This window comes from Eumetopias jubatus, unplaced genomic scaffold (genome assembly GCF_037043125.1).
Source record: "Eumetopias jubatus isolate StellerSeaLion01/CBP00866 unplaced genomic scaffold, mEumJub1_p1.0 scaffold_12, whole genome shotgun sequence".
NCBI classification, from domain to species: Eukaryota; Metazoa; Chordata; class Mammalia; order Carnivora; family Otariidae; genus Eumetopias; species Eumetopias jubatus.
The window spans coordinates 102,481,354-102,498,001 of record NW_028274818.1 but is presented as its reverse complement, the minus strand read 5'-3'; the positions used below and the strand labels follow the sequence as shown (position 1 = coordinate 102,498,001).

The window sequence follows — 16,648 nt, the reverse complement described above, 5'->3', positions numbered from 1 at the left end:
ACCCAGCACCCCCACTTTTATTCTTAAGTATTAGTCTGTTTTGCTCTTGTAAATCAGCTAAGACTTTAAAAAAAAATGTTTCATTTGGAAATAGAGATTCACTGGAAATTGCAAAGAAATACGTAAGGGGGTCCCGTGTACCCTTCACCTGGCTTCCCTATGGTTACATCTTACATAATTATAGTACAATATCAAAACCAGGAATGTGACATTAATACAATGTGTGTGTATAGTTCTGCCATGTTATCATACGTGTAAGTTCCTGTAACCATCACGGCAATCAAGATACAGAACTATTATTTTAAGATTAGTTATTTATTTTAGAGAGATAGAGAGCACGCATGGGGGTGGAGCAGAGGGAAAAGGAGAATCTCGAGCACACTCTGCACTGAGCGTGGAGCCTGACACAAGGCTTCATCCCAGGACCATGAGATCATGAACTGAGCCGAAACCAAGAGTCAGATGCTCAGCTGACTGAACCACCCAAGTGCCCCAGAACTATTTTATCATTACAAAGATCTTTCTCATGCTACCCCTTTACCCACACCCACCCCCGCCCCCTCCACTATCCCCAAACCCTGGACATCACTAATCTGTTTTCCATCTCCGTAATTTTGTCATTTTGAGGACGTCATATAAATGGAACCATATAGTGTGTGGCATTTTGAGATTAGACTTTTTCACTCAGCATAATGCCCTTGAGATCCACCCAGATTATTGCCTATATCAAGAGCTTGTTCCTTTTTGTTGCTAAGAGGTGTTCTGTAGAATAGCTGTGCCATGCATGGCGTGTTTAAACACTTACCTATTGTAAGACATTTTGATTGTGTCCAGCTTTGGGTTATTACAAATAAAGTTGCTATGAAAGTTCATGTATAGGTTTTTGTACGGACATAAATTCTCATTTCTCTGAGATAAATGCCCAGGAGTACAATTGCTGGGTTATATGGTAGGTATATGTTTCATTTTTTAAGAAACTGCCAAACTATTTTCCAGAGTGTCTGGACCCCTTTACATTCTGCCAGCAATGTGTGAGGGATCCAGTTTCTCCATATCCTTGTTAGCATTTGGTATTGTCACTATTTTTCCTTTAGCCCTTTTGATAGGTGTGTGATGACATCTCATACTGATCTTTTTTTTTTTTAAGTAGCCTCCACACCTAGCATGGAGCCCAACATGGGGCCTGAACTCACAACCATGAGACCACGGCCAGAGATGAGATCAAGAGTCAGACACTTGGGGTGCCTGGGTGGCTCAGTCGTTAAGCATCTGCCTTCGGCTCAGGTCATGATCCCTGTGGGTCCTGGGATCGAGCCCCAGCACATCGGGCTCCCTGCTCCGCGGGAAGCCTGCTGCACCCTCTCCCACTCCCCCTGCTTGTGTTCCCTCTCTCACTGTCTCTCTCTCTCTCTGTCAAATAAATAAAATCTTAAAAAAAAAAAGTCAGACACTTAACCGACTGAGCTACGCAGGCACCCCCTCTACTCTCCCTTCTTACACAGTAATAGAATTCTTAGTTGGACCATGGCCAGCTAAGAGAAGTTCCAGCCATGATATAGGAGAAGGCTTGTGGTCATATCCTTTAAGGAAGGAGCTTGAAAAATCGCTCCATTTCTCCTTTCTTCCCCCTTTTCGTTGTCTCTTATGGACTGAATGTATCCCTCCAAAATTCATGCTGAATCCTTGACCCCAAAGGTGACTATTTACAGAAATAGGGCCTTTAGGAGGTAATTGAAATTGAGTAAGTTCATAAGGGTAGGGCCCTCATCCCATAGGATTAGTGTCCTTCTAAGAAGAGACGCCAGAGAGTGCTCCCCAATCCCAACGCGAGAACATGGAAAGAAAGCGGCCATCTGCAAGCCAGGAAGAGGGTCCTCACCAAGGACCAAACCCTGCCAGAACCTTGATTTATTTATAAAAAAATAAAAGCAGTTGGCAGGAGCCGCAGTAGCCCTCATGGGCCATGAGAAGGAAGCCCTGTGTTTTAGTTTTGTTGTTGTTGTTGTTGTTGTTTTAGTAGGATTCACACCCAGCGTGGAGCCCATTGCGGGGCTTGAACAAATGACCCTGAGATCAAGACCTGAGCTGAGATATAGAACCCACTGAGACGGGCGCCTGGGTGGCTCAGTTGGTTAAGCAACTCCCTTCGGCTCAGGTCATGATCCTGGAGTCCCGGGATCGAGTCCCGCATCGGGCTCCCTGCTTGGCAGGGAGTCTGCTTCTCCCTCTGACCCTCTTCCCTCTCGTGCTCTCTATCTCTCATTCTCTCTCTCTCAAATAAATAAAATCTTTAAAAAAAAAAAAAAAAAAAAAGAACCCACTGAGACACCGCGCTCCCAGAGCCGCTATTCTAACTGGAACAAGGAATGAAAATCCTCCCTGGGATCTCCTGACACAGAGGTCACTGGTGACCTTAGGAAGAGTTGCCTCAGCAGAGTGGTAAGGACCAAAGGCACGGAGAGAGGTAAGGAGGCGGACATGCGTGTGCGGGCAACACTTTCATGAAGTCTGGCTGTGATGGGGAGGAGAGGGATGGGGTACCGGCTGGAAGAGGGGCCCATGGAGTCCAGTGGCAGCATGCAAGCCAAAGCTTGCTTGCTCGGATCTCCCTGGTAGAAAAAACTTGCTGATGAGCTGTGAGAAACGCAGGCAGCTGACAGCCGCCAGTTCCAGCACCTTCCAAGGCCTGAGCATCTGAGCCAAGGCATCACTTCCTGGACATTCTCCAGCCAGTGACAGATAGGGAAACTAGGGCCTGACCATTTCTACCCTGAGGACCCACTAGCCACAGGTTGAAGGGGTTTTCTGTCATTTGCTTGTCATGACAGAGACCCGAGGATGAAGAATCCAACTGGGAAAGAGCAGCTGAATATGGGGGACAGAAGATGCACAGGTGGAGAGAGGGAGGTCTTTGACAAGGCAGAAGGACATGGGGTCTGGACTGCGGGCGAGCAGTTCAGTCAGGCCAGGGGAGGAAGAAAGAGGCAGGAGGGAAGGAGGGATGGGTGCAGACACACGGGGGTGTATAGTTTTGGGAGCAAGGTGATGGCAGACCTCCCTGCAGAGAGTTTTCTCTTTCTTCAAGAAATAGGAAGCAAGATCAGGCCCAAGAGCTAGGAAACAGTCCTTCGAGGCACTGTGTCTCCCTTTTTCTGTTTTAGCCTCGTCTTCCCACCTGCAGGATAAACAATTTGGACTATACCCCTGGTTCCCAACCATGTTTGGTCCTCAGGAGCTTTTCAAAAATACACTTTTGGGAGACCCTATCCGTGAATCTCCATAGTAGAAATGGTGGGGGCAGGAATCTGTAAATATTTTTAAAGTATATATAAAGGGAGGCTAATGTGGATACACAGCCAGATTGGGGAAGTGCCCTCCGGGGGTGCTCCGACTTTGAGAGCTTGTGGTTCGGGCAGCGGGAAGGTGCACAATTCCAGCACAGCATTTTATGGAAGCTGCAAGCTATAGAAGAAGCCACATGCCACTTTCTGTCGCCCATAACTACAAAAGCCCCAAAGCTCAAAAGGCACCAGAACTCAAGAGGAATAACAGTAAGGCAAAATGAATAGCAAGATCAGAGGCACTACCTGCATGGGAAGCCCACCACACACACGCTGGCTCCCATGAAACGGAACAAGGAAGAGCCTGCAAGGAACAAGGAAGAACCCCCACCCCCCTCGTGGGACGTGGGTCAGGGCTTGATCGAGGCAACTCCCCAGAGCAACAGGATTAAGGGTTGGATAAGGCTGTTGCAGGAGCTCAGGGATGCTTGGCCAAGCTGCCTTTCTGAAACCCGAGCCCTGGGCTAGGAGGAAGGGGAAGGAGGGGCTGCCTGGCCCTGAGAGTCCACGCCTGTCCCCCACCCCTGAGCTCCTCCTCTGCCTGGGTGCCCCTTCTCTGGGGCTGCTTCAGACTGTGCAGGTCACCTCCACTCTCCCTTTGCCTCCCTCTGCCCCTGAGATCGGGTGGAGACAGGCTGGGCCACCCGCCAGCTCCATGGACGGGGACTTTACCTCTGCTCATCTTCCAGCTCTGGAAAGAAAAGAAGAAGAAAGGTCTGTGTCCATTCGTGTTTGGGGAATCCTTCCCCCTCCTAAACTCCTGGGGGCAGAAAAGGTGATTTGAGATTTGATCTTGGATTGAATGTGGAAGAGGGGACGGAAAGAGCCCAGAACATTCCCCCAGGTATGAATACTTCACTTTTGCTGGTGTGTGTGTGTGTGTGTGTGTGTGTGTGTGTGTGTGTGTGTGTCTGTGTGTCTATGAGAGAGAGAGAGAATGACAAGTTTTCTACTGGTCAGATGTGGAATTACCCTTGATGGTCTCCTGGGCTCCTTCTGACTGCTTCATTCTATGATTCTGTAGCTCTAAACTTCATTCAGTCATTCAACAAACATTTCCTGAGTACCCACCCTGTGCCAGATGCTGCCGTTGAACAAGATCTGGCCCCTGCCCTTAAAGGTCCACAGGGAGTGGTAAAAATAAAATAGCTACCATGCTTATGGTGGGCCAGGCACTGGACTAAACCTTTTATAAACTTTAGCTCCTTTAACACAGCAACAATTGTTAGAGCGAAGTGTATTACTAGCCCCATTTTACAGATGAGGATAGTGAGGCTTATTGAGGTGAGGTCACAGAGCTAGTAGGTGATGGAGCTGATGCTTCTAAGCACTGTGTTATGCTGCCCTCCCCCCTCCTCCTCCCCAGCTATAAAGGCAAAATGTGCACTAATAAAGGGTGGGGAGGGAGTGTGAGAGCTTCAGAGAGTCACAGTTCATGGAGGGAAGGGAACAGTTAAGCCTCATTTCCACCTGGGGTCCCAGGGGGTGAGGCAGGGGCAGGCCCAGATCGCTATGGAGCCCCTCAGCAAAGATTGGCCCATGGCTGCCCCCCTCCTGATAGTCCTCAACTGCCCATCTCCCAGCTGTCCCCAGGTCAGGCAGAGAGAAGACAAAAGCTGATTATTCCACTGGGGGCTGTACTGGGCCCCATGAATGGAGTATTGAAAACCCCGTGTCCACATCCAGATAGGTTTTCAATCCTTCCCCAACCAGACTGTTTGTATGCCAGGACAGAGGCCAAGCCTGGGGTGGGTGGGGGAGATGGGGGCTGTCTCCTTTTGGGAGGTATCTCCCTCTAAATATATCCCAAACAGGGGCACCTGGGTGGCTCAGTTGGTTAAGCGTCTGCCTTCAGCTCAGGTCATAATCCCAGGGTCCTGGGATCGAGCCCCGCATCGGGCTCCCTGCTCCGCGGCGAGCCTGCTTCTCCCTCGCCCACTCCCCCCCTGCTTGTGTTCCCTCTCTCGCTGTGTCTCTCTCTGTCAAATAAATAAATAAAATTAAAAACATATATATATCCCAAGCAGACCCATCCACTAAACCAGACCCCCATCTTCCCCCAACCATCCCACTACTATCCACACACTGTATCAGACTCCTGCTGAAAGTCTGCCAGGAAAGGGAATTGTGGGGTCTTACCGGGATGCTGCTTACCTGGTGTGAATGTTCACTGAGCTCTACACTTCCAATTTATGCACTTTGGGGCTTGTATACCTTGATCCAAAATTAATTAATTAATTAAAGATTTTATCCATTCATCTATTTGAGAGGGAACAGGGAGAGGGACAAGGAGACTCTGCACTCAGTGCAGAGCCTGACGCGGGGCTCAATCCCACAACCCTGAGACCATGACCTGAGCTGAAATCAAGAGTCGGAGGCTTAACCGACTATGCTACCCAGGCACTCCCCACATTTATTTATTTATTTTTAAGTCATCTCTACACCCGATGTGGGGCTCAAACTCATGACCCCAAGATCAAGAGTCACATGCTCTTCCAACTGAGCCAGCCAGGTGCCCCTACTCAATCCAAATCTTACAAAAGCATCTTAAAGGGCTTCCTACCCCAAAAGGGCAGAGCATCCCAAATGGCATCTACTCTCCCACCCCTTCACCATTTTGGCATATTTGAGAGTCATGGGAACCATATTTCCTTGATTTTTTCCCCCTTAAATTGACTCATTTCTTCTGATTTAAATTAACTTTAAAGAGAAACTTTATATTGCCCCAAATAAATGGAAAACCAGAAGCCTTTGCCAAAAATAGAAAGCATTGTAAAAAAAAAAAAAAGAAGAAGAAGAAGAAGAAGAAAAGGAAAAGAATAAACATTATTTTATCGCCCACTAAAATTACATGGATTACCACCAGTGGCACCAACACTGGGCTTTGGGATGCGCTGAGCCCTCGGCACAACCTTCAAGCCTGTCCTGGTCTGGGACCAGGCACCCCTCCAGCTTTGTCTCCTGCCACTTGCTCTCACACACCCTTGGCTCCAGCCAGACCTAGCTCCTCATTAGAGCCCTGTGCCCCATCCTTCCCAGAGGTCCCAGCTGCTGCCCCTGCTGCTGCCTCTACCGGAATGCCAGATCCGAGAGGAAATGTCACACAACCCCTGAAAGCTCTCGCTGGGCCCCTTCCACCTGGAAGAAGTGACTGGGGATCTTTAATTCCAGATGTTCCATCTGTGATTCCTCCACCGCCCCCTGATGGGACCCCCTGAAAGGCCATCCCCCAGCTGGATGCACAAGGAAGCAGAGATGCGAATTGATCCCCAGACGGCAGAGAAGAGCAGGGGGTGGAGGCCCAGAGACAGGAGCAAGGCCCCTTCATCCCTCCCCCCAGCCCTGTCCTTCCTCCTCCTCTTGCCGCTGGGTGAGTGCCCTCCCCGAATGCCTGACCCTTCCCCTTTCTGGCTCTCGGTTTTCCCAGCTGTAAAATTATGGTGGGACATGGTTTGTCAATGAAGTGGTTTCCATCGTTCTTTCCAGATGCAAGCTAAGGGTCTTCATTGGGGAAGTGGAGGGCTGAGTGCTGGAGGTGAGGGCTTAATGTATGCAGAGTCTGGGCAGTTAGGGGACATTGGAAATAGGGAAGGAGGGGAAGGGGTGGGTTCAGCAACGGCTGTTCAAAAGGCAGCTGGTGGGATACATAGAACCAAACAAACTCGGGACGATCCTAACTTGAGAAAGAGGAAACTGCGTCTCAGTTTCTTCATCTGTAAAATGGATACACTAGTACACACCTCGCAACACCGCTGTAAGGATTTTATGAGGTGTCATGAATGTGTCTGAGAACTGTAATACCCTGCATATAAGCGAGGCGTTGTTATGGGGTTTTCCATTTCCCATACTGGGCCAGTTTCCCTGTTTACCTCCCTGCCTCTCAGGCCATGTGCCCAGAATTGTGTGGTGAAGAAGAGTGTGGCTGTCTAGGTTGGAATCCTGGCTCTACTCCCTGTTTGCTGTGTGGCCTTGAGCGAGTTGCCTAAACTCACTGAACCTGACGTTCCCCTTGTGCGCAATCCTACCCACCTTCTATGTCGTCCTAATAGTTAAGTGAGCCAGGCCACGTAAAGCGATGAGCACAGTGCCTGGCATATACACACATGAGGGCTGGAGCAGAAGGTCTTGTATAGGTAAATCTTTTGGGGGATATCCTAATGAATCCCTAATGAATCAGAGCTACTGACCATCTGCCCAGTCATAGGGTTGGGGTGGGGGACGGGAAACACCGAGATGAGACAGGCACGGCCACCTCACCAGGCAGAAGGCCCAGAAAGGGCCATGTAGATGGTGCCCAGGGATTCGGAGGAAACAGAGAGCACTTCTAGCTGAGGGTTCCAGGAAGGCTTCCCAGGGGCGGGGGCTCCGAGCTGTATCTGGAAGGAGCTGCAGGGCCATAATGAGCAGAACTGTTCAAGCAGAGGAGACTGCACGGTTAAAGACCCAGAGACAAGACTGATGGGATACAAAGAAGTCCAGGGGGGAGGCGGGCACCTGGCTGGCTTAGTAGGTAGAGTGTGTGACTCTTGATCTCAAGGGTTGTGAGTTTCAGCCCCACTCTGGGTGTAAAGATTACTTTAAAAAAAAAAGTTTTTAAAAAAAATGGGGAAGCTGGTCAGAAGGTACTAGAAGGCTTTGTAGAGAAAGCTCAGGGTCTGGGACTCCTGCAGGAAATGGAGAGTTTTGAGGAACCTCAAAGTAGGGGGGATAATCAGACCCCTGTTTCAGGCGGATCTCTCTAGGGTGATGGGAGAGGGGTGAGGCAAGGAGGCCCACTGGGGCAGGCTGGAGGAGAGAGCAGAAGCTTGGCGCGGGCAGGGGAAGTGAAGAGGAGGGGGATGATGGTAAGGACCATGCGGGGAGGGGAGGCAGTGTTCCCAGGGCCAGGCCACCCGGGAAAGAGGGTAGAGGGGCCAATGCTCTTCCTTGCTCTGTTTCAGCCAGTGCCCTACAGCCCACCCCACTGCCCTTTCCAGGTAGGTGCCTCTGCCCCTCCTGCCCACGCCCTGCCCTGCCCCCCACGTACTCAGAGGCTCAGACAGATCCTCAGGGAACGATGACTAATAGGTCCTCCATAAGTCTAGACGCCCCCACACGGATTGCGCTAGTATCCCCATTTGACAGAGAGGGAGAAATAAGGCCCTGAAGGGACTGATCCTAAGGCTCCCACGCTTCCATGACTTCACAGCAAGGTGGGCGTCCTGCAGGTCAGGCCCAAGCGATCCCTCTGGCGCCAGCTCAACCCTCTCCACAGAGCTGAGGCTGGTGGGGGGCCCGAGCCGCTGCCGGGGGCGCCTGGAGGTCTTGCACGGTGCCTCCTGGGGCAGCGTCTGCGACGATGACTGGGACGTGGTGGATGCCAACGTGGTGTGTCGACAGCTGGGCTGCGGCCTGGCGCTGCCCGTGCCGCGGCCCCTTGCCTTTGGCCAAGGCCGAGGCCCCATCCTGCTGGACAACGTGGAGTGCGGCGGGCAGGAAGCCGCCCTGAGCCAGTGCAGCAGCCGAGGCTGGGGCGTTCACAACTGCTTCCACTACGAAGATGTGGCTGTCCTGTGTGATGGTAAGCCGAGACCCATGACCAGGGAGGGCAGGCAGAAGGGCTGCAGGCTGGATGACTGAAGGGACTTCCGCGCAGAAGACCAAGCCGGGGGCGGCGCTGCTTAGTGCTGGCGAACAGCCCCAGCCTAGTTGTCAGGGTCCCCGTGGTCCTTCCGCTTCATTGTGTGACCTTGGCTGAAAGGAAAACCAGCACTATTGTTTCTATGTAGGGCCTTGATTGTTCCAGCAGAGGCCTCTCCCCATTTTTAAAATCAAACAAGCGGGGTCAACACTGGCAGCGAGGTCCATTCGGTGTGGGGATGCTGCAGAAATCGCTGAGAGGCATTGACCTTGAGAGTAATGGTTCTAGTTTTCCAAGAAAATCCCCCGGTGGTCTCATTAAAACACCGACTGTGGCCCCAACACAGAGCTTCTGATGCTGCAGGTCTGGGGTGGAGCCTGAGAATTTGCATTTCTAATACCTTCTCAAGTAATGGGATGCTGCTCTAAGAACTAAAAGAACTCGTCTGAAGCTACTGCTTTCTGGACTCAGGGGGCCCCTTCTCCTCTCACACCCCAGGGTTCCTGGCTTTGACCCTTTGTGTGGCCAGAGGCCCTATGGCAGGTACCTTAGGGGTCCATGCCCTGCTGCTAACACACCCGTGGGTGTGAGGATGAAGAACAGAAAGATCCATGTATCCTCCTCCCTTCCACCCTGCTTCCTTCCCAGAATTCTTGCCCACGCAGCCCCCAGCAAGGAAAGTGTTCACCAGTAGGGTGCCCCCTACAACTCGCCAGAATGGGAAAGGTAAGTAAGGGCAACATGGGGGACCACCTGGGTCTTAAAAGAAGGACCCCAAGGGGAGTCTCCCATATCTACCCTTGACGGTGGGAAGAGAGGGATAACCAATGGGTGAGCTGGGTCATTCCCTTCCCATCCTGCCCCTCGCAGCCCCGGAGGCTGCTCAGGGGGGAAAGCGGAGTCCACTCCCGTGGGATGATTAAAAATAGTCAGCACACGTTTAGTGAGAGAGATGAGGACCCGAGCTTAATCCAATGAGAAAGTCAGATATGTACAGAAATGTGGATAATGATGTAGAACAAGAAAATGGAAAGTGTCCTAAAGGATGGACAGATAAACAGGCAAGGAAGTCCAGAGGAGGAAGTGGGTCTCATCTGTCAGAGATCAAGGAGGGCTTCCTAGAGGAAGAGTTGTTGGCAATGCACCTGGAAAGGTGAGGCGGCCTTTCACCGCAGTAGTGAGCGAGGAAACAGCACGTCCTATACGGTTAGGATTGCTTAGGAGAGCATGGACCAGTGCCAGGAAGGTTGGTTTCGGGCAGGAAATGACACGAAGCCAGTCTGTCCTGATCCCACAAACCTCCCCCTATCTGGGACTGTGAGGCGGCAGTGCCCTGGGGTAACTGGGTGAACAGCTCCTCCTGGGTTTTAGGTTGCGGGGCACCATGCACTGTGGGCACGTGCGGGGCCTGAGGCACTGTGGGTGCGCTGGGTCAGGTGCAATGTTGGGGGGGAGGCCGAGCCCTGTAGGAGATGCTCCCTGTCCCCACCCCCACCAGGTGAGGGCAGCGTGCGCCTAGTCGGGGGCACGGGCCCGTGTCAGGGCAGAGTGGAGATCCTGCACGGCGGCCTGTGGGGCACCGTGTGTGACGACGACTGGGGGCTGCCGGATGCTGCCGTGGTCTGCCGCCAGCTGGGCTGTGGGGCCGCCCTGGCCGCCACCACCAACGCCTTCTTTGGCTATGGCACGGGGCACATCCTGCTGGACAACGTGCACTGCGAAGGCGGCGAACCCCGCCTAGCAGCCTGCCTAAGCCTGGGCTGGGGCGTGCATAACTGCGGCCACCACGAGGACGCTGGCGCACTCTGCGCAGGTGCGGGCTGGGGGGAAGGCTGGGGGCGGGGCGGGGCGGGGCGGGGCGGGGCCGTGTTCTGAGGCAGGCGGGCGGGCGTGGCTTGGTGGCTGCCGCTATGCTCCCCAGTGCTTTCCAGGAAGACCCCGAAATTACTTTTAACGTCTCAATACTGCTCTAGAAGTGCCTCTGAAAGTCCCAGTAGTCTTTGTGGTAGGTCTCACAGTATTGTGCCAGCAATACTCCAGAATTAGCAGTACCCCAAGAATGCCCCCGGAATTTTCTAGCAATTTCTAGGTACTCTTCATGTAATACTAAAAAGTAAAGTAATATTACTCTAGAATTGCACCAGTGATACTCCAGAATTCTCTCACTGTAGTCCAGGGATGGCCCCAGATTTACATAGCGTACACAGCTCTCTCTAATTCTGGATGCTCTTATAATAGTATTTTCACCACCTCCCATTTTGAGAGTTTTTCTCAGCAAATAGGAATAATAGGACCAGTGATGGTACTTCAGAGATGGACTCCTCTCTACAAGATACAAAGTGTTTGCCCATGCCTCACCACAAACCAGGGGCCGTCATTCCTAGTTTACAGATGGGAAAGGCTGGGCGGGGTGAGGCAGAGCCTGACCCATGCTCACATAGTGAGCCCTGGCAAAGCCACAGCTAACCTTGCTTCACAGTCTCCAGCATGACCCTTGCCCTCTCTAGTCCTATTTTATCTGTAAGATGGGAATGAACCTTGTTTTAGGTTAGGACTGTGCATGGCCCTCCCTGGTGGACTCACATTGGGCTTCTGGAAAACACTGGAGAGAAATGAAAGTACATCTGCCAAAGCCCTTTATAAACTGTGGAGTGCACACTTGTGCACCACAAGTCAAGTAGGGCAGACCTCCTTGGACCCCAGCTGCGGTTGTGCCCCTGACTCTGGAAGTAAGATCTGCTCTCTTCTCCAGGGACACCCTCCCATCCCCCCCAATAGCCCAAGGCTGACCAGAAAGCAGAACCTTGGCCTCTGACCCTGCTCCTTTCTCTCCTGCTCTAGTGCTGGGCCCCCCGACTCTCACAGCACTACCACCCTTGGCCACAAGAGAGGACTGGGCCTGGCACACGGAGCCAGGGGGTAAGGAGCCCAGCCTTCCAGGCTGGAATGGTAGGGGCAAGGTAGGCAGGGCTGGGAGTTAGAAATTCTGGATCTACTGGAGGGGGGCCCTGGCTAGTCGACCAGGTCTTTTGGCCAGATGGTAAAGAGGTGGTGAGAGAACGATGAGCAGATGGAGCAAGGATGAAATCCAGAGCTCTGGGAAGTTCAGCAAAGTGGGAGGGGATAGTACGGGATTTCTTCAAAGCTCTGAGGTAAAATTTGGGTGGGTGCTGAGGCTGGAAATTGAGAGGACTTGAGAGGGTTGAGCTAGAGGTTGAATGAAGGCTACAAGCACATTTGGAGTTTGGTCTGGAACTATCATTGGGATTGAAATTAGGATAATGCCTGGAAATAGGACTTGGTTCATTCCAACCAAGTTTCCTGAGGACTACACGTGACAACACGGCGACACTAAGTTTGAGGCTGAGTGTGGGGTGCAGATGTGGTACGGCTGGGGGATCTCATAGGCATCCCTGTGCCCTGCTGCAGGCCAGAAGGCCTTTGTCCCCTTCAAATGCTCTAGATGCCCTGTCTCTGCAGCTACGGGAGTTGGTGCCCTGCCTTCCAGGGAGACGGCACTGTTCACCACAGCTACCTGGGCCGCAGGGAAGAAAAGTAAGTGGCAGAGCCAGGGTTCTGTTGCGGGTGGGAGAGGGCGGGGCTGGGCCACAGCCCAGCCCCTATGGCCGCGGGCCTGTGCGCCCCGCAGGCGGGCGGCTGCGGCTGGTGGGCGGCCCGGGCCCATGCCGCGGCCGCGTGGAGGTGATGTACGCCGGGGGCTGGGGCACCGTGTGCGACGATGACTGGGACTTCGCGGATGCGCGCGTGGCCTGCCGCGAGGCGGGCTGCGGGCCTGCGTTGGGCGCCACCGGCCTCGGCCACTTCGGCTACGGGCGCGGCCCCGTGCTGCTGGACAACGTGGGCTGCGCCGGAACGGAAGCCCGCCTGAGCGACTGCTTCCACCTGGGCTGGGGTCAGCACAACTGCGGCCACCATGAAGACGCTGGCGCGCTCTGCTCAGGTGAGGCCACTGCGGGATCGAGCAGAGGCACGTACTGCAGCGCGGGCGGGACCGCGCAGCACGGCCTCCCAGGAATGGGCGGGGCCGCGCGCAGGCGCGTACTGCAGCGCAGGGTGGACAAGGCGGGCTCTGAAAAATGGGCGGGGTCGTGCGTGAGGGCTCTCTGCGGCACGGCGGCGTGTGCGGGGCTGGAGAGGACGCGCACTCCGCAGAGGAAGGCGGAGCCCGACCATCGACTCGCTCTGCGGCTGCGCGGCGCGGGCGGAGCCGGAAAGGGAGCGCCCTCTGCAGTGAGAGTGGGGTGGGGCTTGGGGAGGGCGAGCACTCTGCGGCAGTGAGGGGCGGGCGGGAGGGGAGAGGCGGAGAGCCGGGGACAAAGTCTGGAAATCTGTGTGAAGGGAGGGGCTGGGGCGCTTTCGCTCTGCTGAGTCAAGGACCCACAAAGCTCTAGTAAGCAGAGAGAGTTAGTTGATCGCTTTCGGGGAACAAGCATCTGACCTTTGGGAGGAATCAATGGAAAGGGGTGTTTGTAGAGTCTGACCTATTTTAAAATGCTTCTGTTCATTGATTGGTGTGGGAATTGATAGCTTCACCCTCCTTTGGTGCCTTGGGCCCAATAACTTTGGGGTAGCTACAAAGGGTTCCACTTTGGGTCCCAAGCTAAAAGAAACACAACCCTTATTTATTTATTTATTTATTTATTTATTTATTTATAGATTTATGAGAGAGCGCGCGCGCGCGTGCATGAGCGGGGGGGAGGGGCAGAGGGAGAGAGAAAGAGGGGAGCCCGACCACGACCCTGAGACCATGACCCCAGTGGAAACCAAGAGTCGGACACTTAACTGACTGGGCCACCCAGGCGCCCCAGCAACCCCCATTTCTGATCCAAGTAGCAGAGAGCAGTTATCCTTCAGGGTCCTGTACGGTCCTCTTTGCCCCTAAATCAGGCTTCCCTTGGGAGACCAGAAGGTAACCTGGCCTCAAGGAACATGTTCCCTAATGCTACAGCCACCTCTTTTTCTTTGTCCTTGCTGAGCCAGGCCCAGAAGAGCTAGGACTGCAAGTTCAGCAGGATGGTTCTGAGACCACCCGGGTGCCCACTCCTCGGCCAAGGGACGGTAGGTGCTTACAGCCCCCAAAGATGGAGGTAGAGGCATCAGGATAGGAAGGACCAGAATTGAGAGAGATCATAGCCTGAGGTTACCCAGCTCAACGGATTTGCACCAGGTTTGAGAATCTTTGTTCTGTGCTAGTCCGGGATATGGTGTCCAGAAAGAGGTGGGGGGTGGGTGGTTAAAGGGAGCAATCTTAGAGATTTCTAGGGATAGGACCAAAATAAGGGAATATGGCTCTTTCCTAAAGAGAGAAATGAAAGAATTCACTTTTACACCTGTGGATGAGAGGAGATGATGAACTTCAGGGGACACAATCACAGTCTCTAGAGAGCAGCACTGGGGCTGAGGGTCTGGGATTATGAAGAAGACTAAGAACAGACATGAAGCACTCGGGATGTGCACAGCACCCCCACAAAGCCTGGTACACATTCTTCCAGTCCAGAGACTGAGTCTGGACTGCTGTGCATCCTATTTCAATCTGATTTATCTACCCTTATCCAACGGCCCCTAGGGCAATGCTGTGTCTCAGACCACCACCCTTTGCCTCTTCTGTCCACCCCGTCATGGCCTGGCATGGGCCAGCCCCTGCAAGCCCTGATCCTTGTCTCTCCCCAGGGCACCTGCGTCTGGCCAACGGAGCTCACCAGTGTGAGGGGCGTGTAGAACTCTTCCTAGGGCAACGGTGGGGCACCGTTTGCGATGACGCCTGGGACCTGCGAGCAGCCACTGTCCTGTGCCACCAGCTGGGCTGTGGCCAGGCCCTGGCAGCCCCCGGCGAGGCCCACTTTGGCCCAGGCCGAGGCCCTATCCTCCTGGACAATGTCAAGTGCCGTGGGGATGAGAGTGCTCTTCTGCTCTGTTCTCACATACGCTGGGATGCCCACAACTGTGACCACAGCGAGGATGCTAGTGTCCTGTGCCGGCCATTGTGACCCAGCCTGTTCTGCAGACCATCTCTTCTGGGAGCCTGCTGTGGCTTGTCCCTCTTCCTCCAGGAAGCCCTCCTCCTGTGACAACTTCAGTTCACCCTACCCTTCCCTCCTCTTGCCTGGGAGAGAGCCCACTCTGACAATGTGGTCCTGCCTTGGGAGCCTAGAGTCTGACTCTACCCATCAACTTGTGTGACCTCAACTGTTATCAACTACCATGGGCCCTGTTCAATGAGAGCTCCCACTTTCTGCTCAGCCAAAACATAAAATGGGGGGAAGGGAATGACTTAACTCTCTTCTTTGGTGGGGCTCCTCTTATAGCAACTTGACCCTGCCTTCCTGGACCCTGGTCCAGGAGGCTCAGGGGCTCTCTATAAATGGGGTATCTCCCTTTCCCCCACCCATATTGGGATCCCCAAGAAGAGGGAAGGCAAGAGAGGCCCACAGCTCTTACCTTCACCTGCCTAGGGCTGCAAAAGAACCTGGGTCATTGCCCTGGCCTTCTCCATGAGGGCCCAGACTCAGATGGTGCTTGGCTGGACAAGGGGACTGGAGGGGCCAAAGCAGGGACAGTGGCACCTTCCTGCAGCTGGAACCAGCATCTCTGATTTATGCTGCCCCCACCACAGAGCCTCCACTCTGCAGCAGTGAAGGACCCTGGGGGCCTGTAGCCACCTGTTCATAGGTGCCAAGTCAATAAAGCATTGTTCCCCCCCCCGCCCCCGCTATCTTTTAACTTGTGGGTACAAGTGCATCATTTGTAGCAGCAGGAAAGACTGGTTAGGACTCTGCAGGAAACCGGCTTGGGGATGGAGGGTGGTTCAAGAGCATCATCAGAGAGCTCTCAGCAGGCCCGCACATCTTTGAAATGCTGACTCACGTTTTGAGGCCTGGAATGCCCCTAGCCCATCCCTGCTTTCCTTTTGCATATAGAGAAATTTAGGTCCTACTGAAGGAAAGGATCTGCTCCAAGACACATTGCAAGGTGGGCAGAGGCACTAGAAGCAAAACTTGAGAAGAGAGGCAGGGAGATGAGAGCATCTGAGGGCTGCTCTCACCTGGAGCTTCAAGGGCAGAGAGAAGTGGGGGATCTTGCCAGAGCCCCTCTCAGTCTCAGGGTGGGTGACTTGCCAGTAAAAAGCAACTGTCCTGGTCAAGCCTCTGCCCTCCACGTCTGGCGGGCAGGCTCTCTGCTTTCCCATGGCTGCTGTATCAAATTATCACAAATGGAATGGCTTAAAACAACACAAATTTATTATCCTACAAAGTTTTTTTTTTTTAAGATTTTATTTCTTTATATGAGAGAGTGAGCAGGGGGAGGAGCAGAGAGGGAGGGAGAAGCAGACTCCTCGCCGGGTGTGGAGCCCCTTGTGGGGCTCAGTCACAGGACTCTGAGATCGTGACCTGAGCTGAAACCAAGGGTCAGATGCTCAACCGACTGCTACCCAGATGCCCCTATCCTACAGTTTTTGAGGTCGCCAGTTTGAAGTGGGTCTCCCTGGGCTAAGCTCAAGGTATCGGCAGGTTGGTGTTCTTTCAGGAGAATCTAAGGGAGAATCCATTTCCTTACCTTTCCAGGCTGTCCGAATCCCATACCCGCTCATGACCTCCTTGCAGCCAGCAAGTGCATCACTTGGACTGCTGCTTCCATCACCTATCTCCTTTCCTGACACTCCTGCCTC

At 53.4% G+C, this 16,648-nt stretch overlaps 1 protein-coding gene across 1 annotated transcript; it reads left to right on the top strand.

Moving 5' to 3' along the window:
• Positions 1 to 6,545: 6,545 nt before the first annotated feature.
• Positions 6,546 to 15,076, top strand: SSC4D (scavenger receptor cysteine rich family member with 4 domains). Its single transcript, XM_028110246.2, has 10 exons — positions 6,546 to 6,711; positions 8,282 to 8,317; positions 8,596 to 8,901; positions 9,610 to 9,687; positions 10,460 to 10,774; positions 11,803 to 11,880; positions 12,442 to 12,516; positions 12,611 to 12,922; positions 13,963 to 14,040; positions 14,653 to 15,076. Exons 1-10 carry the CDS (start codon positions 6,546 to 6,548, stop codon positions 14,967 to 14,969), a joined length of 1,761 nt encoding a protein of 586 aa, XP_027966047.1. The 3' UTR covers positions 14,970 to 15,076.
• Positions 15,077 to 16,648: the final 1,572 nt, after the last annotated feature.

Coding starts and splice junctions, on each gene's coding strand:
- SSC4D (XM_028110246.2), top strand. CDS start 6,546: ATGGGACCCCCTGAAAGGCCATCCCCCAGCTGGATGCACAAGGAAGCA. Junction 11,881..12,441: donor CTGGCACACGGAGCCAGGGG/GTAAGGAGCCCA, acceptor CTGTCTCTGCAG/CTACGGGAGTTGGTGCCCTG. Junction 12,923..13,962: donor CGCTGGCGCGCTCTGCTCAG/GTGAGGCCACTG, acceptor TTGCTGAGCCAG/GCCCAGAAGAGCTAGGACTG.